Source organism: Triturus cristatus, chromosome 5_1 (assembly GCF_964204655.1).
Source record: "Triturus cristatus chromosome 5_1, aTriCri1.1, whole genome shotgun sequence".
NCBI classification, from domain to species: domain Eukaryota; kingdom Metazoa; phylum Chordata; class Amphibia; order Caudata; family Salamandridae; genus Triturus; species Triturus cristatus.
The window spans coordinates 147,555,151-147,570,371 of NC_140587.1; the positions used below are offsets into that span (position 1 = coordinate 147,555,151).

Below are 15,221 nucleotides of genomic sequence, written 5' to 3' on the forward strand. Positions count from 1 at the left end.
ACTTTCATGGTCAGCCAGGCAAGATTTTACCTTACCAGTGAAGCTGTAGTTAATCCCGCCCCAAGTAATCAATGAAAACTTGTAGTAAAATGGTGCACAATCAGCAAAATTTAATTAATAATTGGCTGAAAACTGGTAGTTGGGGGAAAAAAGTCTGGCTACTCAAATTCACATGGCTTATTGCGTTGCAAAATGCATACAGCGCATTGAAGGACTTCCACATTCCACTACCTTTCATTTTGCCAACTTCCTCATGAAGACCTTTCTCACACACGTTATTAATGCCTATTTTCTTGAAAAGTGCTTGGAGGAAAAAATAAAAGCTATACAGAGTTTACAATAGGCAGTGAAGCTAGACAGATTGCACTGGCAGTGCTACTGGTCAGGCTCAGGTTGCAAACCAGTTCCCTTCAGTTGTCCAGTCTCAGGCCTCCAACAAGGAGTTGTGATGAATGAATTTTCGAAGCTGAATATCATTCTTGCAGGGGGCTTTAATGCTAGACCTGGTAGCCTGAGAGATACCCCAGTGGTAGCTCTGCGTGTGCCAGTAACCACAGAGGATCCTTGTTTTATTCGTATTTACTTACATTGATCTATGTAATGCCTTCGAACAAGTTGCGCCCACCTGTCTTTTGCTGCCTACTTTTATACTGGGCTTATACACTTCAGTAAATGACTATATATTTGCCTCTAGGAACTTCTTTTGTCGAATTGTGGATGGGATTGTATGTCATAGTGACCATAGCCCACTTACTATTAGTTTTGAATGTCCTGAGGCCACAACTAGGCCTGGCCAGTGATCTCCAACGCTAGACTACCTCCCAGCGAGATTTCTCAACGCGGGCGGTCGCGGAAGGTCGTGACCGCTGGTGTTGAAAAACCTTCTGTTCGCGTTGAGGAAGCTGCCACTCACGTAGAAAACAACTTGAGGGGCAGAAAAAAGCTGTGCCTCTTGCACTGCAAATGGTGCAGTTCGCGCTGATTTTCCAATGTGGGACAAACACCCGATGCTACAAATCAGCATGAAGGGCGCAACCTAGTGCATTCCACCACTTGCAGAACCTTGCTTAACGCGATGGAGTTTTTGGGACACTTTGCCGAGTTCCTCGGAGCAGAACTCCGTCCAGGCCTAGCAGCTATTGCTGTTGGGGGGCACAAATGGAAGTACCATGGTTGCAGGTTAGCATGGAGGCAGCTAACCTGAGAAATGTGCAAAGAAAGCTTGTATTTATCACATGGATTTGGTGACAAGTTGCCTTAATTCAGCCCCTGGTTTTGCCTGTGCTGTTAACTGTTTTGCGACCCTGGGGCAAATTATTAGATTTTTCTTATTGAAGCTGAAAAAACCCACCAATACACATTCTCAATCGTGGTTCACTAAGACCTGTTCGGATGCCAACAAATGCCTACACCAGGCGCTGCCTGGTAAGCCCAGGGACACTGTGACATGTAGAAAGGGGTATAAGCACCTATAAGCAAGAGGAAACTGGAGTTGAAGGATGAAGCATGGAACAAATTGGGATCTTCTTGCAGAAAAAGAAACACTGGCCTCTTTTGGTATACTGTTAATGATAACAAACATTTTTGTATCACCGACAATTGTGTGTGTGCCAGTATTAGCCCAGATGAACGGCAGACCTATTTTACCAAAATGTACTGTTGGTTTTAGTCAGCAGTGACACAGACCCTATGGGTCCATTCGTCCCCCTTGATATCAAATTTGCCTTGAATGACATGGCCAAAGCCATCAGTGCCAGCGCGGCGCACAAAGCTGCAGGTCATGATGGGGTGCCTACCGATCTGTGTACACTAGAGGTGCAGCTGTGGGCCCCTATAGGTCTTAACTAAAATGTGTTTTATGATTATTTTTTTAATGATTGAATAAAGCTATAGAAATCTTTATCAATATAGATCACTAAATGCCTCCAGACATCTCTTTAAATAACAGTCTTAAAAGCAAGTGTTCTTCCGCGTAAAGGAAATAACACCAGCAGATTACATTCATCATGTTTCCTTTCATATCTGTTTTTAAGGGATATCAGTCGATATTTGAATACATATTTTTTGCAAATGAAGTATTAAACTATTATGTTGCCAGTGTAGTTTCTGAGACGTCTATTGTTTTTCTACCTCTCTGGAGCTGAAAGACGCAGTATTTATTTACTGCTCTAGGAGCTTCAGGCTGGCCTATCAAGTTTTTGACAGTTTTGCTTGCAGCAAACATATCAGAAGGTACGACTTACCACATAGTACTTGACAGAAACAGGGAAGTTGTACTCCCAACCAGCATGTGCTGCGTCCATCTCTGGGGAGGAAATACAGGCGGTCTTTCCAAATTGTTGGTGTTGTCTGGTGAGAGACTTTGTGTGTGTGTGGGGAACACACTACATGACAATGCCCCAATGATGAACTATATTGCCTCCTAGGCAATCAACTCTCATTCAGTTTGGAGACAGCAGCGGCCATATTGGATACCCTCCATACCTGGGTGTAACTTCCTCTGTGTTTCACAGCATCGTTCCTAGGCAATGGTGTAACTATTTTGCTGCAACCAAGAGCATGCAGTGTGGAGCTAGGATTTCAGTTGTGAAGAACAGTCGCTTCATTTGGAGCTGTTTGAAGGATATTGGTAAATACACAGAAAGACTCTGAAAGTCGAGTTGTGTTGTGAAAACAAACTGAACTATTCTGAATATTTAACTTGCGCTTTTCTAAAAACTGTAAGACTTTTGCACTGCACTTCAAGTTTACACTGTAACAGAAAGGAGGGATTCTTGAGATAGGACTATGGTGGAAATTCTATTTCTATATGATTATGCATCAGTGGCACAGGAGTCAAGCAGTAACTATAAATGATCATCACAGAGAGTGCATAGTGACAAAGATGGAGTTTCAGAAATAAATTCCACATCAAAATGCCGACAGTTGGCTTCACAGCAATATCACTAAGGGGTATCCATCATTCACTGCTACAGGTAGATTCAGGACTTTCATTGCCGGTTAATAAATATAGCTCTTATTGCATTAGGATGCCCACGACAACCTGCAGCCATCGGCGTCCAGCAGAAATTACAAGTTAGAGTGATGGAGTCCTGTGTCTCTGTTTACTCTCCTATCCCATGCCCCTTGTCTTGTTTCTACCAATGCTCCTTGTAGACTTGTGGATATTGGTGGTGGTAGGGAGAGACATAAGACTGCACCGCTCCTTTGGATCCACAGTGAAATGTTAGTGCTTTCTGAAATTTGTGTAGATAAAATCTTTAGAATTTTAAGAAACAAGCAGTGATAGGCCACTTCATCTTTTGTTGAATCCAATAACTTCTTGGATGATGTTCATGCCTATTTCGGACATGCGCACACTACATAGTGGCCTTTATTTTACTTCTGAGATAAACTCAGAATGGAGAAGTTGATGGTGGCAATAGGTGGTGATTTTCTTGTATTTGTCAGTTACATGATAACATCAGCCCCCACATTAAAACTACAAGTTTGTTTTCGATGAATACATCATATTGAAATTGATGATTTGTTTTTCTCCTTGACTATTTACAGGTCATCCTGATTGCACCATTGTAGTGTAAAACCACTGTCACTTGGCGTGGAACTGAGCAGTGCTTTAAACTGTCTGTTAAATGCTTATATGTGATCATTAATCAAACTGTTCCATTTAGTTGGTATGATCTTTTTATAACTACCCTGATGATATTCAGCTTGTAATACTGAATCTAACAACTTTGCAAAATGCTTGGCAACTACAGTTCAATGTATGAAAGAGAAGAGTCGATAGCTAAACCTCGCACAATAAAACAGATTATAGTGGTCGTGGCTTCACCATCTGAATGGATGGAGGACACCTGTCCGGAAGCATTGGTTTGTGTCCTCCTGCTGTCACTTGAGTGGTGAACTTGTGGCTTGCTAATGGACCAAGAGATATCCACTGATCCACACATTATTATTGTTATTAAAATAGGTTTCTTGCCATTCTCAGCTTCTGAAGTAGGATCGAAGCAGTGTCTACTAGTCACGTCTGTGTTCATTATGCCAATGGTTCATATGCTAGTATTCCACCACACTATCTCCTCACTTGATTTAGTACCTATAAAATGTAGCTGTGCATGCACTCTTAGGCATCAAGAAATGGAAGCACATTTAGCTGGCATTGGACATATTGCGCGTTTCAAGTAAAGGAGAAAGTAATAGTAAAAATAGAGTTTTCGATCCATCCTTTGATCCACCAAGGTAATTTGCTTATTTCAATATTTTGGAAACGCCTGTCTGAACGAGACAGAGTTTTTTTTCAGCCAAGTAACTCATTTCTGCAGTATATGCCCTATTTGTGGTTTTACCAACTATTTAGTCCTCTGAAGCTCTTTGGAGCATGCATGTGCTGCGTAATAAAAAAATAAATAGCATAACTTTGACATTTGTGTCTGGATAATGTACTATACATTTATTACAATGCCTAGATTGTAGGATTACTTTGAGGAGAAGGTTGGTAACCTAAAAATGTCAATGCAGCCAACAATGGATGTTGATTGTGACCTTGAGTTTTAACTGATAAAGCATTTTATATGATGAACTGGCAAACATTTTAGTCAAAAAGCTTAAAAAGAAATTGAAACTTACATTTTCAGTTCACGCAAATACTAACAACAGGCATGTGAATCCAAGACACACCAAAAACAATTTGATAGAAATTACAATCTTTCCACAGCCATAGGTTTGATCGCGGATTGCTTTTTTGGCTTGAGAACCATGCTTATAAGACGATTTCTTAATGTCTTATGTTAATAGAATGTATCAGAATAATAACATAAATATGATGTGCTAGAATTCGACAGTTTCTTACTTGCTGGAGTTGGGTCACACGCAGGATCGGTCCAAACACCTCCAAAGATACTGAATCCAAATAGAAGAACTGTAAGGAGCTTCATCCTGCTGAGAGGGTACAAATGTTAATGGAGGGGAGATCCGTCTAGCCTTTCCGTGACGGCGAATGCAGCAAGCGTGATCAACCATATACCCCTGTAGATTTACCAACGGCCATACATCAGGCTAGACAGATTCATATCTGGGGTCCATAAAGCTCCTTGATGCTGCACCATTCTGCTTTGTGCTACTATGATTTCTAATTTGTTTCACTAAGTTCTCATAGCATCAAGTTAATTTTTATGATATTTTTGTACGCTTTAAACATACACTGCAATACATGAACAAATATGCTACATAATATTGTACAACCAACATAACTTTACACCTTTAATAAGATAAGTTAACATATATTTGAGGACTAAGGTATTTTCATCATTTGACTCTGATGAGGTCCAGAAACAATCCCCATATTTTCTTAGATTCCCTGGTTATTCCTTCCTTGCATGAGGTGTTAGTGCGTGTGCTCTGTTTATATCTACATGTGTATTGTTTGAACTTCCCAATGTTAATTACGTTATTTTTTTTTTTTTTTTTTTTTTTTTTTGAAACCGTTTATTGCAGTTTATAGAAGTTACAGGTATGGGCCTACAACCACACGGCCGGCCGCTAGAGCATCAGAAGCATATTACATACATACAGCAAAAAATGTTCTCAGCGGTGCACAGTAGGAAGACAGGAGTGATCAATGGTGCAGGCCTCACAGCTCCATGCCCACAGTACGGTTCCATTTTCTTAATACAAAACAACATAAACAAACCACAACCGCAAGGCAACCCTCGATCCAAAGTGACAACACGTGCTCCATAAGTGGGGGATCCAAACCAGCAGCAAAATTCTGAAGAGGGGGACGGGAGTAGATCAGGGACTGGGGGACCGCGCGCCCGCGGCCAAGGGAGGGGCGCCATCTAGGGAGACGGAGCCGGCGAGGCCGCTGGTAGCAGCGGTGGCTCACAAATACCCCCGCGGTAGGTGTTCCAGGGGCCCCAGAGTTTCATCCACGCCCCAGGCTTACCCCTCGCCACATACACCACCTTTTCACGAAACATACACCAATCCATATGTTCTTTCCAGGCAGACACCGCAGGGGGCCTCTGGGATCCCCACAATTGGGCAATATCACGCTTGGCGATCATGTATCCCAGCGTCACCCACCGCGCCTGCGGGACCGAGTAGTCATTTGGTTCCCAGACATTCAGCAAGCATCTCCTCGCTTCAGGCAGCAGCGCGACACGCGTAACCATTCGTAGAACCTCATGCACACCACGCCAGAATCGCTCCACCTTCGGGCACTCCCACAGTATATGCATGAAAGTCGCCAACGCACCACAGCCACGCTTACACATTCCATCACCGGCAAAACCCATACGTAAAAGCCTTGGCCCCGTCACATAGACCCGGTGAAGGATCTTGAGCTGGACGAAACGAAGGCGAGCCGGGATGGCCACCTCTTTCGGAGAGGCCACCGCGGAAATCCAATCCTCGTCGTCCAGCTCCAGCCCGTCGGCAACCCACGCCTCGCGAAGACTAGTCAGCAGACACGATCTATCGTTAATCAATTTTTTGTATATGAGGGAGATCGTGCTGTCCGGGACATGGCCATCTAGCACTCTGTCCTCCAGGGGGGAAGACTCCGGAATGGATGCAACATCCGGGAAGACGGAGCCCAGCGCATGGCGGACCTGTAGGTACCGAAAGTACTCACTGCCCTGCAGCTGAAACTCCGCCTGCAGCGTCTCAAAAGTTTTGAATCCCCCCCTCGTCCAGAGATCTCCCACCGTGCTGATTCCGATCGTGTCCCACTTTTCGAAGCCCTTCGACGTCCACAGGGAGCCTAACCTCTCAGATGCATACAGCGGAGACGCTCGGGTCAAACGGTCCTTCCACCCCATAGCTGCATTGGCCGCGTGCCAGACACGCACCATGACACGCGTCGGTCCCGTCAAACGGGGGTCGGGCGCGCCAGAGTAGAGCGCTCGATTATAATCGCCACCGGGCAGAAGCGTCCTGTCCATCTCAAATGCCGGGTTCAAGGCGGGCCCGTAAAGGCCATGGTTAATGGCAGCTAGTTGGGAGGCCCAGTAATACCGTTTGATGTCCGGGAGGGCGACCCCTCCATCGTACCACGGGAGCGTCAATTTAGCAAGAGCAATACGCGGCCTCCCGTCCCAGAACAGGCGCCGCTGGAGGCCCTCCACCTCGCGAAAGTAGCGTGCCGGGACCAAGTCCATGGTATTCTGGAGGGCGTAGAGGAAGCGCGGCAGAGACATCATTTTAAATAAGGCCGCTCGGCCGAGCGGCGAGAGCGGCAGACGCCGCCAGCGCACCACGTCCTCCCGCAGACGCTGGAGGGGGGGCAACAAGTTCCGCTCATAGCGGGCCTCCGGGTCAAGAGTGATATATATACCCAGGTACCGGAAACCCTGGGAGGCAATCTGGATCGGACAGTCCCGTGGCAGGACCGGGGCCTCCCCGGAGAGCACATAGACACAGGATTTCGCCCAGTTGATGACCAGGCCTGAGTTGCGACCGAAGGAGCGCAAAACATCAACCAGGACGATCAGTGACTTGCGCGGGGAGGCGAGATACAAAAGGATATCGTCAGCATAGAGGGACACGCGGTCCTCATGCTCGGGGGTCCAGCGGAGACCACGGATAGAAGGGTGCCACCGCAGCCACTCCGCCAGGGGCTCCATGGCCAGGGCGAACAGGAGAGGCGACAGGGGACAACCCTGTCGCGTGCCCCGCCCCAGCGCAAATGGGGCAGATACTCGCCCATTCACCACCACCTGCGCCAACGGGCCCGAATATAGCAATTTGACCCAGCTGACGAAGCCCGGGCCAAACCCAAACTTCGCCAGCATCGCCCAAATATAGGGCCATTCGAGCGTATCAAACGCCATGGTGGCGTCCAAGGACGCCAAGATGGCCGGCTCCCGCACAAACGGGACACGTGCGAGCACCCCGTGTAAGCGCCGCAGATTAAGCGCCGTGTTGCGATGTGGTATAAAGCCCGATTGGTCTTGGTGGACCAAATCGCCCACCACGCCAACCAACCGGTTGGCCAACACCTTGGCGAGGATTTTGGGCTCCGCGTTCAGAAGCGAAATCGGCCTATAGGATGTGACCCGCTCACGGGGCTTCCCCTCCTTATGGATCACCACAATTGTAGCCAGACGCTGGTCCGGCGGGAGGGAGCCCTGCGAGTGGGCCGCAAGGAACATCGCGCGCAGGTGGGGCGCCAGCACATCCGGGCGTAGCTTGTATAGCTCAATGGGAATACCATTGGGGCCCATGGCCTTGCCGGATGCAACCGAGCGAATAGCCGAGGCAATTTCGTCCGAGGTGGGCGGGGCATCCAGCGAATCCCTGTCCTCCACCGTAAGGGAAGGCAGTGCGATGTCCCGAAGCAAGGCATGGGAATCTTCCTCCGAGCAGGGAGAAACCGGGGAGTAGACTTCGCGGAAATAATCCGCGAAGCAGGAGACAATGGCTTCCGGCTCAGTGACGCACACACCATCCACGCTCTCAATCAAAGGCACCACACGGCTCGCTCTTTCCCTCTTGTCCAACCACGCAATCAATTTGCCAGCCTTGTCACCCACATCATACAATCGCCCCTGCTGCTCTCTACTGAGGCCCCTGGCCGCCTCCGTGACGAGGGCCCGATAGGCCGCCTGCTTTAAGTGCAAAACATGTAACTTAGCATCTGTTACCCCGCTCCCCAGGTCACCCTCCAGTTCTGCAATCTCGGCCTCAACCCGGGTCACCTCCTCCCGCTCGCGCCGCCGGGCATTGGAGATAAAGGAGAGGGCCTCCCCTCTAAGAACCACCTTGAAAGCCTCCCACAGGGAGATGGCAGACGGGACCGACCCCACATTCTCATCGAAATAGCGCTGTAAGGATTTGATCAAGTCGGCACGAATGGTGGGGTCGCGCAAATACCATGCATTGATCGGGGCCACCCTGCCATCCCCCCTCGGGAAGACATCGAAATGCAACAACAATGGGGAGTGGTCTGAGATACCCCGTGCCAGATGGCGCACCTCCCCCACCCTCCCCGCATGGGCCGCCGGGACAAGGATGTAATCAAGCCGCGAGAGGCTACCATGGGCCCCCGAGTGGAAGGTGTACTGTTGCAATACGGGGTGCTTTAAGCGCCAGCAGTCCACCAGGCCCAGCGTGTCTAAAAGGCCGGGCAGCCACGCCTGTGCCCGGGGGAGGTCCCTAGGGGGATGGCGATCCATAGACCCAGAGGCAACCGCGTTAAAGTCCCCTCCAACCACCAATAGGCCACCCGGAAGGTCCAGAAGGAGGCGCCCCAGGTCCGCAAATGTAGTGGCTTGTAACCCAGGCGGGACGTACACTGATATAAAGATAAACACTCTACCCTCCATTCGTCCCACCAGAACAGTGTAACGTCCCCTCTCATCATGGCGCACCTCGTCAATCTCCAACGGGAGCGAGTTCTTGACCATAATACCCACCCCCCGCGAGCCCGAAGTGAAGCCGGAGTGGGCCGCCAAACGATATCCCCGCCGATTCATTGCATGGAAGGTGTTACCTATAAGGTGTGTCTCCTGCAGGAAGACAACATCTGGTGAAATACGTTTTAAATACTGCAGGACCACACCACGCTTAATCCTATCCCCCAGGCCGTTGACATTCCATGACAACACAATCAAATCCCTACCCCCCATCATACGTCAAAACAATCGGTCGCCCCCCACCGAGCATCTTAAAAACAACAAAACAGTTGCGGGTTTGCCTTGCGGTGTTAACAAACAACACACCCCCCCCACCCCCCGGTCCCAACAGAACTCCCCCCTCCCTGCACCCCTGCATGAGCCCAGACAGCCCCCCCAAAGTGCAGTGTGCCTGTCGCCCCATAGCTAAGTACTAACTAGTCCCCCAGAGGAGGAGGGAAGCCCCCAGCAGACCCCACACGACCTCCATGGGAGGGGAACATACGAAAGCAATATATGGTAAAGGAACAATATCCCGAGCAAGGCCTATACAGTCACCCCTCAATTCTGATCCGGCGGGCCCTCCCCGCCAGCCGCGCCCCCCCCACCCCGATCTCCAGGCAAAGTATCTAACCAGTCCCCAGCCGCCTCGGGCCGGTCGAAGAAGTGCGTACGGCCATCCACCTCCACCCTCAGCTTAGCCGGAAAGAGCATTGAGTACTTGAGGTTTAGGTCCCTTAGGCGACGTTTAATACCAAGAAAGCTCTGCCGCTGCTTCTGGACCGCCGGAGTAAAGTCTGGGTAGAAGTGTACATCCATATTGTCCAGCCTGACCGGTCCCTGTTGCCTGGAGGTCTGGAGGATGGCGTCTCTGTCCCGAAAATTAAAGATCCGGGCAATAATAGGCCGCGGCGGGGCACCGGTCTTAGGGCGGCCCCCAGGGACCCGGTGGGCACGCTCCACCGCAAAAAGCTTACTCAGCCCCCGGGGCTGGAGATGGGTCAGGATCACTTCTTCCACGAAGAGATCGGCCGCCTCCGCCTCTCGGCCCTCCGGCACACCAATAATGCGAACATTGTTCCTCCGGGCCCGACCCTCGGAATCCTCCAGTCGCCGGTCCATCAGGGCGCTCGCCTGGCCAAGCCGGCGCACCTCCCTCTGGAGGGCCACCACGTCCGTCGTGAGGCTCGTTGTGGTGTGGGCCAGGGAGTCAACTCGGTCGTTCGTTTTTGACAAGTCTGCCCTCACAAGGCCCACATCCACCAGGACCGAGTCAATTTTTTGCGCCAGGGTATCGAAACGCTGGTCCACTGAGGCCTTCATCTCTGCGATGGCGCCCATGACGTCCCGGAGGGTCAGATCCACCGGTTGGGCAGGCGCCTCCGTCGGGCCCACCAGGGATGACCGCGATGTCTCCGGAGAACCCTTCTGGAGCGTATAGCGATCCATACTATTGGCCTGGTGCGCCGTGCCACGGCGGGTTGTCTTCATCTTCGTCCGGTCGCCATCTTGTTTGGTGGACATGCTGGCCCTTCCACCGTCGTGCCAAGATCTCCAAACGGGCCGCCACACCAGATCACGGGTGTCAGGGGGGCACCTGGACAAGGCAACACCACCGCACCCCGCTCCGCAGCCCGACCCCGCCTGAGGCAAGGAGGGTGGAAAAGCGAAAGTGAAAGTGCGGGGCACGCGAGTCGCCCAGCCCCGCTCGCCGCTGTTATTCACTTCGTCCCCGGATCACCCCACTACTCCAATCCGGGGGGCCGGCGAGGAAAAGGCCGCAACCTTCAATCGACGCTCCCACCGGTGTTCGGGGTCCGATTCGAGCCCAGAAAACGGGTGGCGCCTCAGCTCGGGTTCACCGACACAGTCCCCTCAACAAGGACAGGATATCGCCAGGATTAATTCAGGAGGTCGCGGAGGTCCTCGGGAGCCTCGCACCTACGCGGCCATCTTGGTTGCGCGCTAGGCTCCTCCCTCCGTTAATTACGTTATTGTTCACCAGAGACCAAGGTATCTTCTCATAATACAGCATTATCAGCCACATGGTAGTCTCTTAAAGAAGACTTTATGATACTGGAAATTCCAGCAAATGGAAGGTTCTGCCTCCTCGATCCCTGCCCCCACTAGCAATGCCGACACCCCCTCCTGCTCAACTGTTGACCACTCCTTGTGCTTTGTATCTAAGTTTGTACCATACAAATTCCTAAAGATACATAGATACATGCATAATGAAAGATCAAAAGTGATTTGTGCCTGTTCAGCACGTTTCCTATTAGAGAATGTGGGCCTTATTCATGAAAATTGTAGCATCGCTGGGAGAAAACAGCGTTGCAACACTTTTCATAGTGCCTTCCATGCGGCACTATAGATGGGATGTTTTTACTGTACGGCGCTCCATGTCGCAAGGATTTACAGATACGTCAGTATTCCTGACATATCTTTAGGCACAAAATTGGCACGTTGCTGGAGTGTTTCTGACAACAGACCAACTCCAGCGATGTGTCTTTTCACATGGGACAAGCGGCTGTGTAAGGGCCTCATAAATGAGGCCCTGTATTTTTATCTTCATAACAGGTTAATATTCTAGCTTGACTTGAACCAGGGCGAGCTCCACTCCTTCTTGTAGTGCTGCTGATTATAAAGGACCCTCCCACACCTCCTCTGTTGAACCCCTAGCAGCAAGAAACGCAGCAGGAACCGGGAGTGGCCAGCCTCGACTAGTTTGCCCATGTGCCACTGAGCCTCCTGTTGATACTGTCCTCACTGGCCTCTCATTGGGGGTTTATTGGCAGATCAGTGTGATGACCGGTGTAAATGACAGTCCGTCAGAAAATGCCCCACTATTGCGTTGTTTACGGGTGCTTTATTCAAGCCGTTGGTTGCAGGTGGCGCCCACCGGCAAACATTTTGGGGACCTGTAACTTATTTTTCATCATCGGACTTTGACCCAGAACAAGAGAGAGAAAAGCAGCAGAGAGGGAAAGAAGGATGAAGAGAAAGACAAAAAACTGAGGCAAAGGGTAAAGTAGGGATTCAAAGAAAATACAAGAGTGCAATATAGGAGCAGGGAGAGAAAATTAGTGGATGAAAAGAGGCGTGAGATTAAATGACAACTAGACAACCTTGGTATTTGGCAACCCTGAATTTCAACACAACCAGCCGAGGGCTTCTTGAAGAAGTCAATGGCTGACACCTATTCTTTTACAGATTAAGCTCTGGTTGGTTGGAGCACATCCGGTTCAATGGCGGGAAACCTACAGATGCAGGTCTTGGAAAGGATGCAGGCCCTACACAGCTCTCTTACAACTCTAGCTGGGTACCAGGTCATACTGAGCCTGGAGCTAGACCACATTGCCAATGCTATGGAGATGAGTGTGGGGAGGGTGGTATTCTGCAGCGGTCTTCATGAATGTGTTCCCCTGTCACAATAGATGGACAGATGGTCGGAACTGCTTTTCCAACCCTTCACTTCTGGCAGACCTAGGGAGCGCAAGGGCCATCCATTAGTGATATCGAGGCAAACATAGCCTAGGAAACATGAGGGCACACAGGAGAAATCTGTGGTGGAGCATCAGTATTCAACGGGGAGGGTGAACCACACCACCTGACAGGGATCCTGCCACATTGTGACCATCAAGTTACTGATTCCGACTTCGCTCCTCTTGCTACCCCCTTTTTTTGTAATCCTGCCCACCACTGCTTGATACGTTCCTTTGGACATTCTCTCTTTGTTTCCTCACTGTTGTGTCCCAAGTCCTAATGGGAGACTCCTCTTTCCAAAATGTTGTTATCAAGTACTTTTCTTTATAGGGGTATCCATACATCCAACGTATACAACCGACACAGCATCCAGGTTAATTTAGTCTTGAGCCTAGACTTAGCTCAGATTAGGGGAAGCTGTTTCACCCAAAGACAGTTTACAGACAGGCTGGTATCTGTTGTGGTGGTTTTACCACAATCTTCACCACCACATGACGTGTGCAAATCTCTCTCATGTGACTTGTCTGCCTCTATTGCTCCAGAATTCTTTTAGAGCCACGTACGCTTACCTACAGCCTTGCAACTGATTGCTAGAGGTTAGATTCTCCTTCCACCAGCAATCTATCCGATCCCTGTCTCACAAGATCTCGTTACCACAAACACATCTTCTGTGAAAAAGCGATGCACTTCAGAACCATCCTCGATTCCGCCAAAAACAGACCTAAAAAATGTTATTCGACCGATCAAAAGCACTAACATCTCTCCCTCTCTCACCATATTCGACAACCCCTGCCAAGATAGCGGCAGAGTTTGCGGTATTCTTTGATGAAAAAGTAAAATCACTTGTGGATCAGGTTACCCATCCTACCACCCTGATGACCGTAAATCCTTAGTCCTGTGGCAGAACTTTGACATCACCGAAACAGCCCTCCTTGAAAGCATTATAGAAACTAAACCCTCTAACCATTCCATCGACCCCATCCCCAGTGACATTGCCATTGACTTTTATACCCACACACTCTCCTACTGGACCAGTCTGATAAACCTCTTTCTCAACCAAGGCACTCTTCCTGCTGCCCTTAAAACAGGACAGGTTACCCCACTTCTTAAGAAACCCTTTGTTGATGTGAAAGATCTCAATAACTTACGTCCTATCACTAACCTCACTTTTCTTGCTGAAATTACAGAAATTTTTGTGGCAAAGCAACTCTCCCAACATATCAAGGACAACTTCCTCCTTGATGAATTTCAATCTGGTTTTACCCAAGGATGCAGTACCGAAACAGCCCTGCTTCAAGTGATCGATGATTCCCTGCAAGTACTTGACTCTGGTGAATCTTGTCTTCTGATCCTTTTTGACCTATCCACAGCCTTCGACACTGTTAATCACAACACTCTTTTGAACACTTTAAAGCTAAGAATGGGGGGGCGTGGCCAAGATGGCGAGGTGAGCGGACGTCTTCCCCGCGAGCTCCTGGGCCTCCTAGCCCCTAAACCTAGATCAGTGGCCGAATCTCCCCCTGATCTGCGGGGGTATAGGCGACAGTACAAGGCGAGGAGCTGGCCGGGGTCGCGAGCCACCCCGAAGACCCGAGGAGGCGCCGGTGACACACAACGGCCGACGAGCGCGGCACCGCAGCAAAGAGGAGGAGCGGGGGCCGAGCTTGGCGTCAGCGCTCTGGGGCGGATCGTCAAGCAAGTGCCCGGAGAGGTCGGAGAGGCCCGCCGTGGTGCAGCTGAGAGCCCGGAGGTGACTGAGCGCACCAAGGACGTCCGGAAGGGGTGAGCGGACACCGGAGGGCTGCCGGGAGGGTCGCCGAGCCCCGCGACGCAGTTACCCGGCCGCGCACAGACGGGGCTGCCTTGGACAAACATGGCGCACGACCAGAGCATGGCGCCCTGCGGGCAGCGGTGAGGAGGGAGCAGCCAAAGGGGGTCACGAGCGGAGCGGTAGCGGCGGAACGCGGCTGGAGGAGAAAAGTTTATCCCCGAACTGGAGGAGGCGACCGGCGGACGCGTCGGCGGCCGGGACCGGCCTGGGATCACTGCCCGCGGGGCTGTGGGCCCTGGGAGACAATGCGCGCTGCGACCGTGGATCCAGCCATGCCAGGACGTGAGGTGAGGTTCCCAGAGGAGGGGGCCAGGCAGTAACTCTTGGCCGGCGCAGACGCGGCGGAGCAGCGGAGGGCTGCCACTCGGGAGCGGCCGGGAGCGGAACGAGGGACGGCGGCCTCCCTCCCCACCCTGCTGCCTCTCCACAAGATCTGACTGTGGCACGCCACAGGGAAGGGGGCGCGAACACGCAGCCCGGTGCACTGGGGAGAGACGGGGTCGGAGACCTGC

The 15,221-nt window shown here is 50.6% G+C and overlaps 1 protein-coding gene across 3 annotated transcripts in view; it reads right to left on the bottom strand.

Annotated features, from left to right (window-relative positions):
- The window catches only part of LOC146830438 (fucolectin-5-like), a 141,759-nt gene that overhangs the window by 20,957 nt on the left and 105,581 nt on the right, over positions 1 to 15,221 (bottom strand). For 2 of the 3 annotated variants that reach the window (XM_085604675.1, XM_085604674.1), the window contains exon 2: positions 4,850 to 4,935. In XM_085604675.1, coding sequence (XP_085460801.1) covers positions 4,850 to 4,934 — 85 coding nt within the window. In that variant the 5' untranslated portion in view covers position 4,935. Of the gene's footprint in view, positions 1 to 4,849; positions 4,939 to 15,221 lie in introns of all 3 variants that reach the window. The other variant, XM_085604673.1, reaches the window with a different exon arrangement.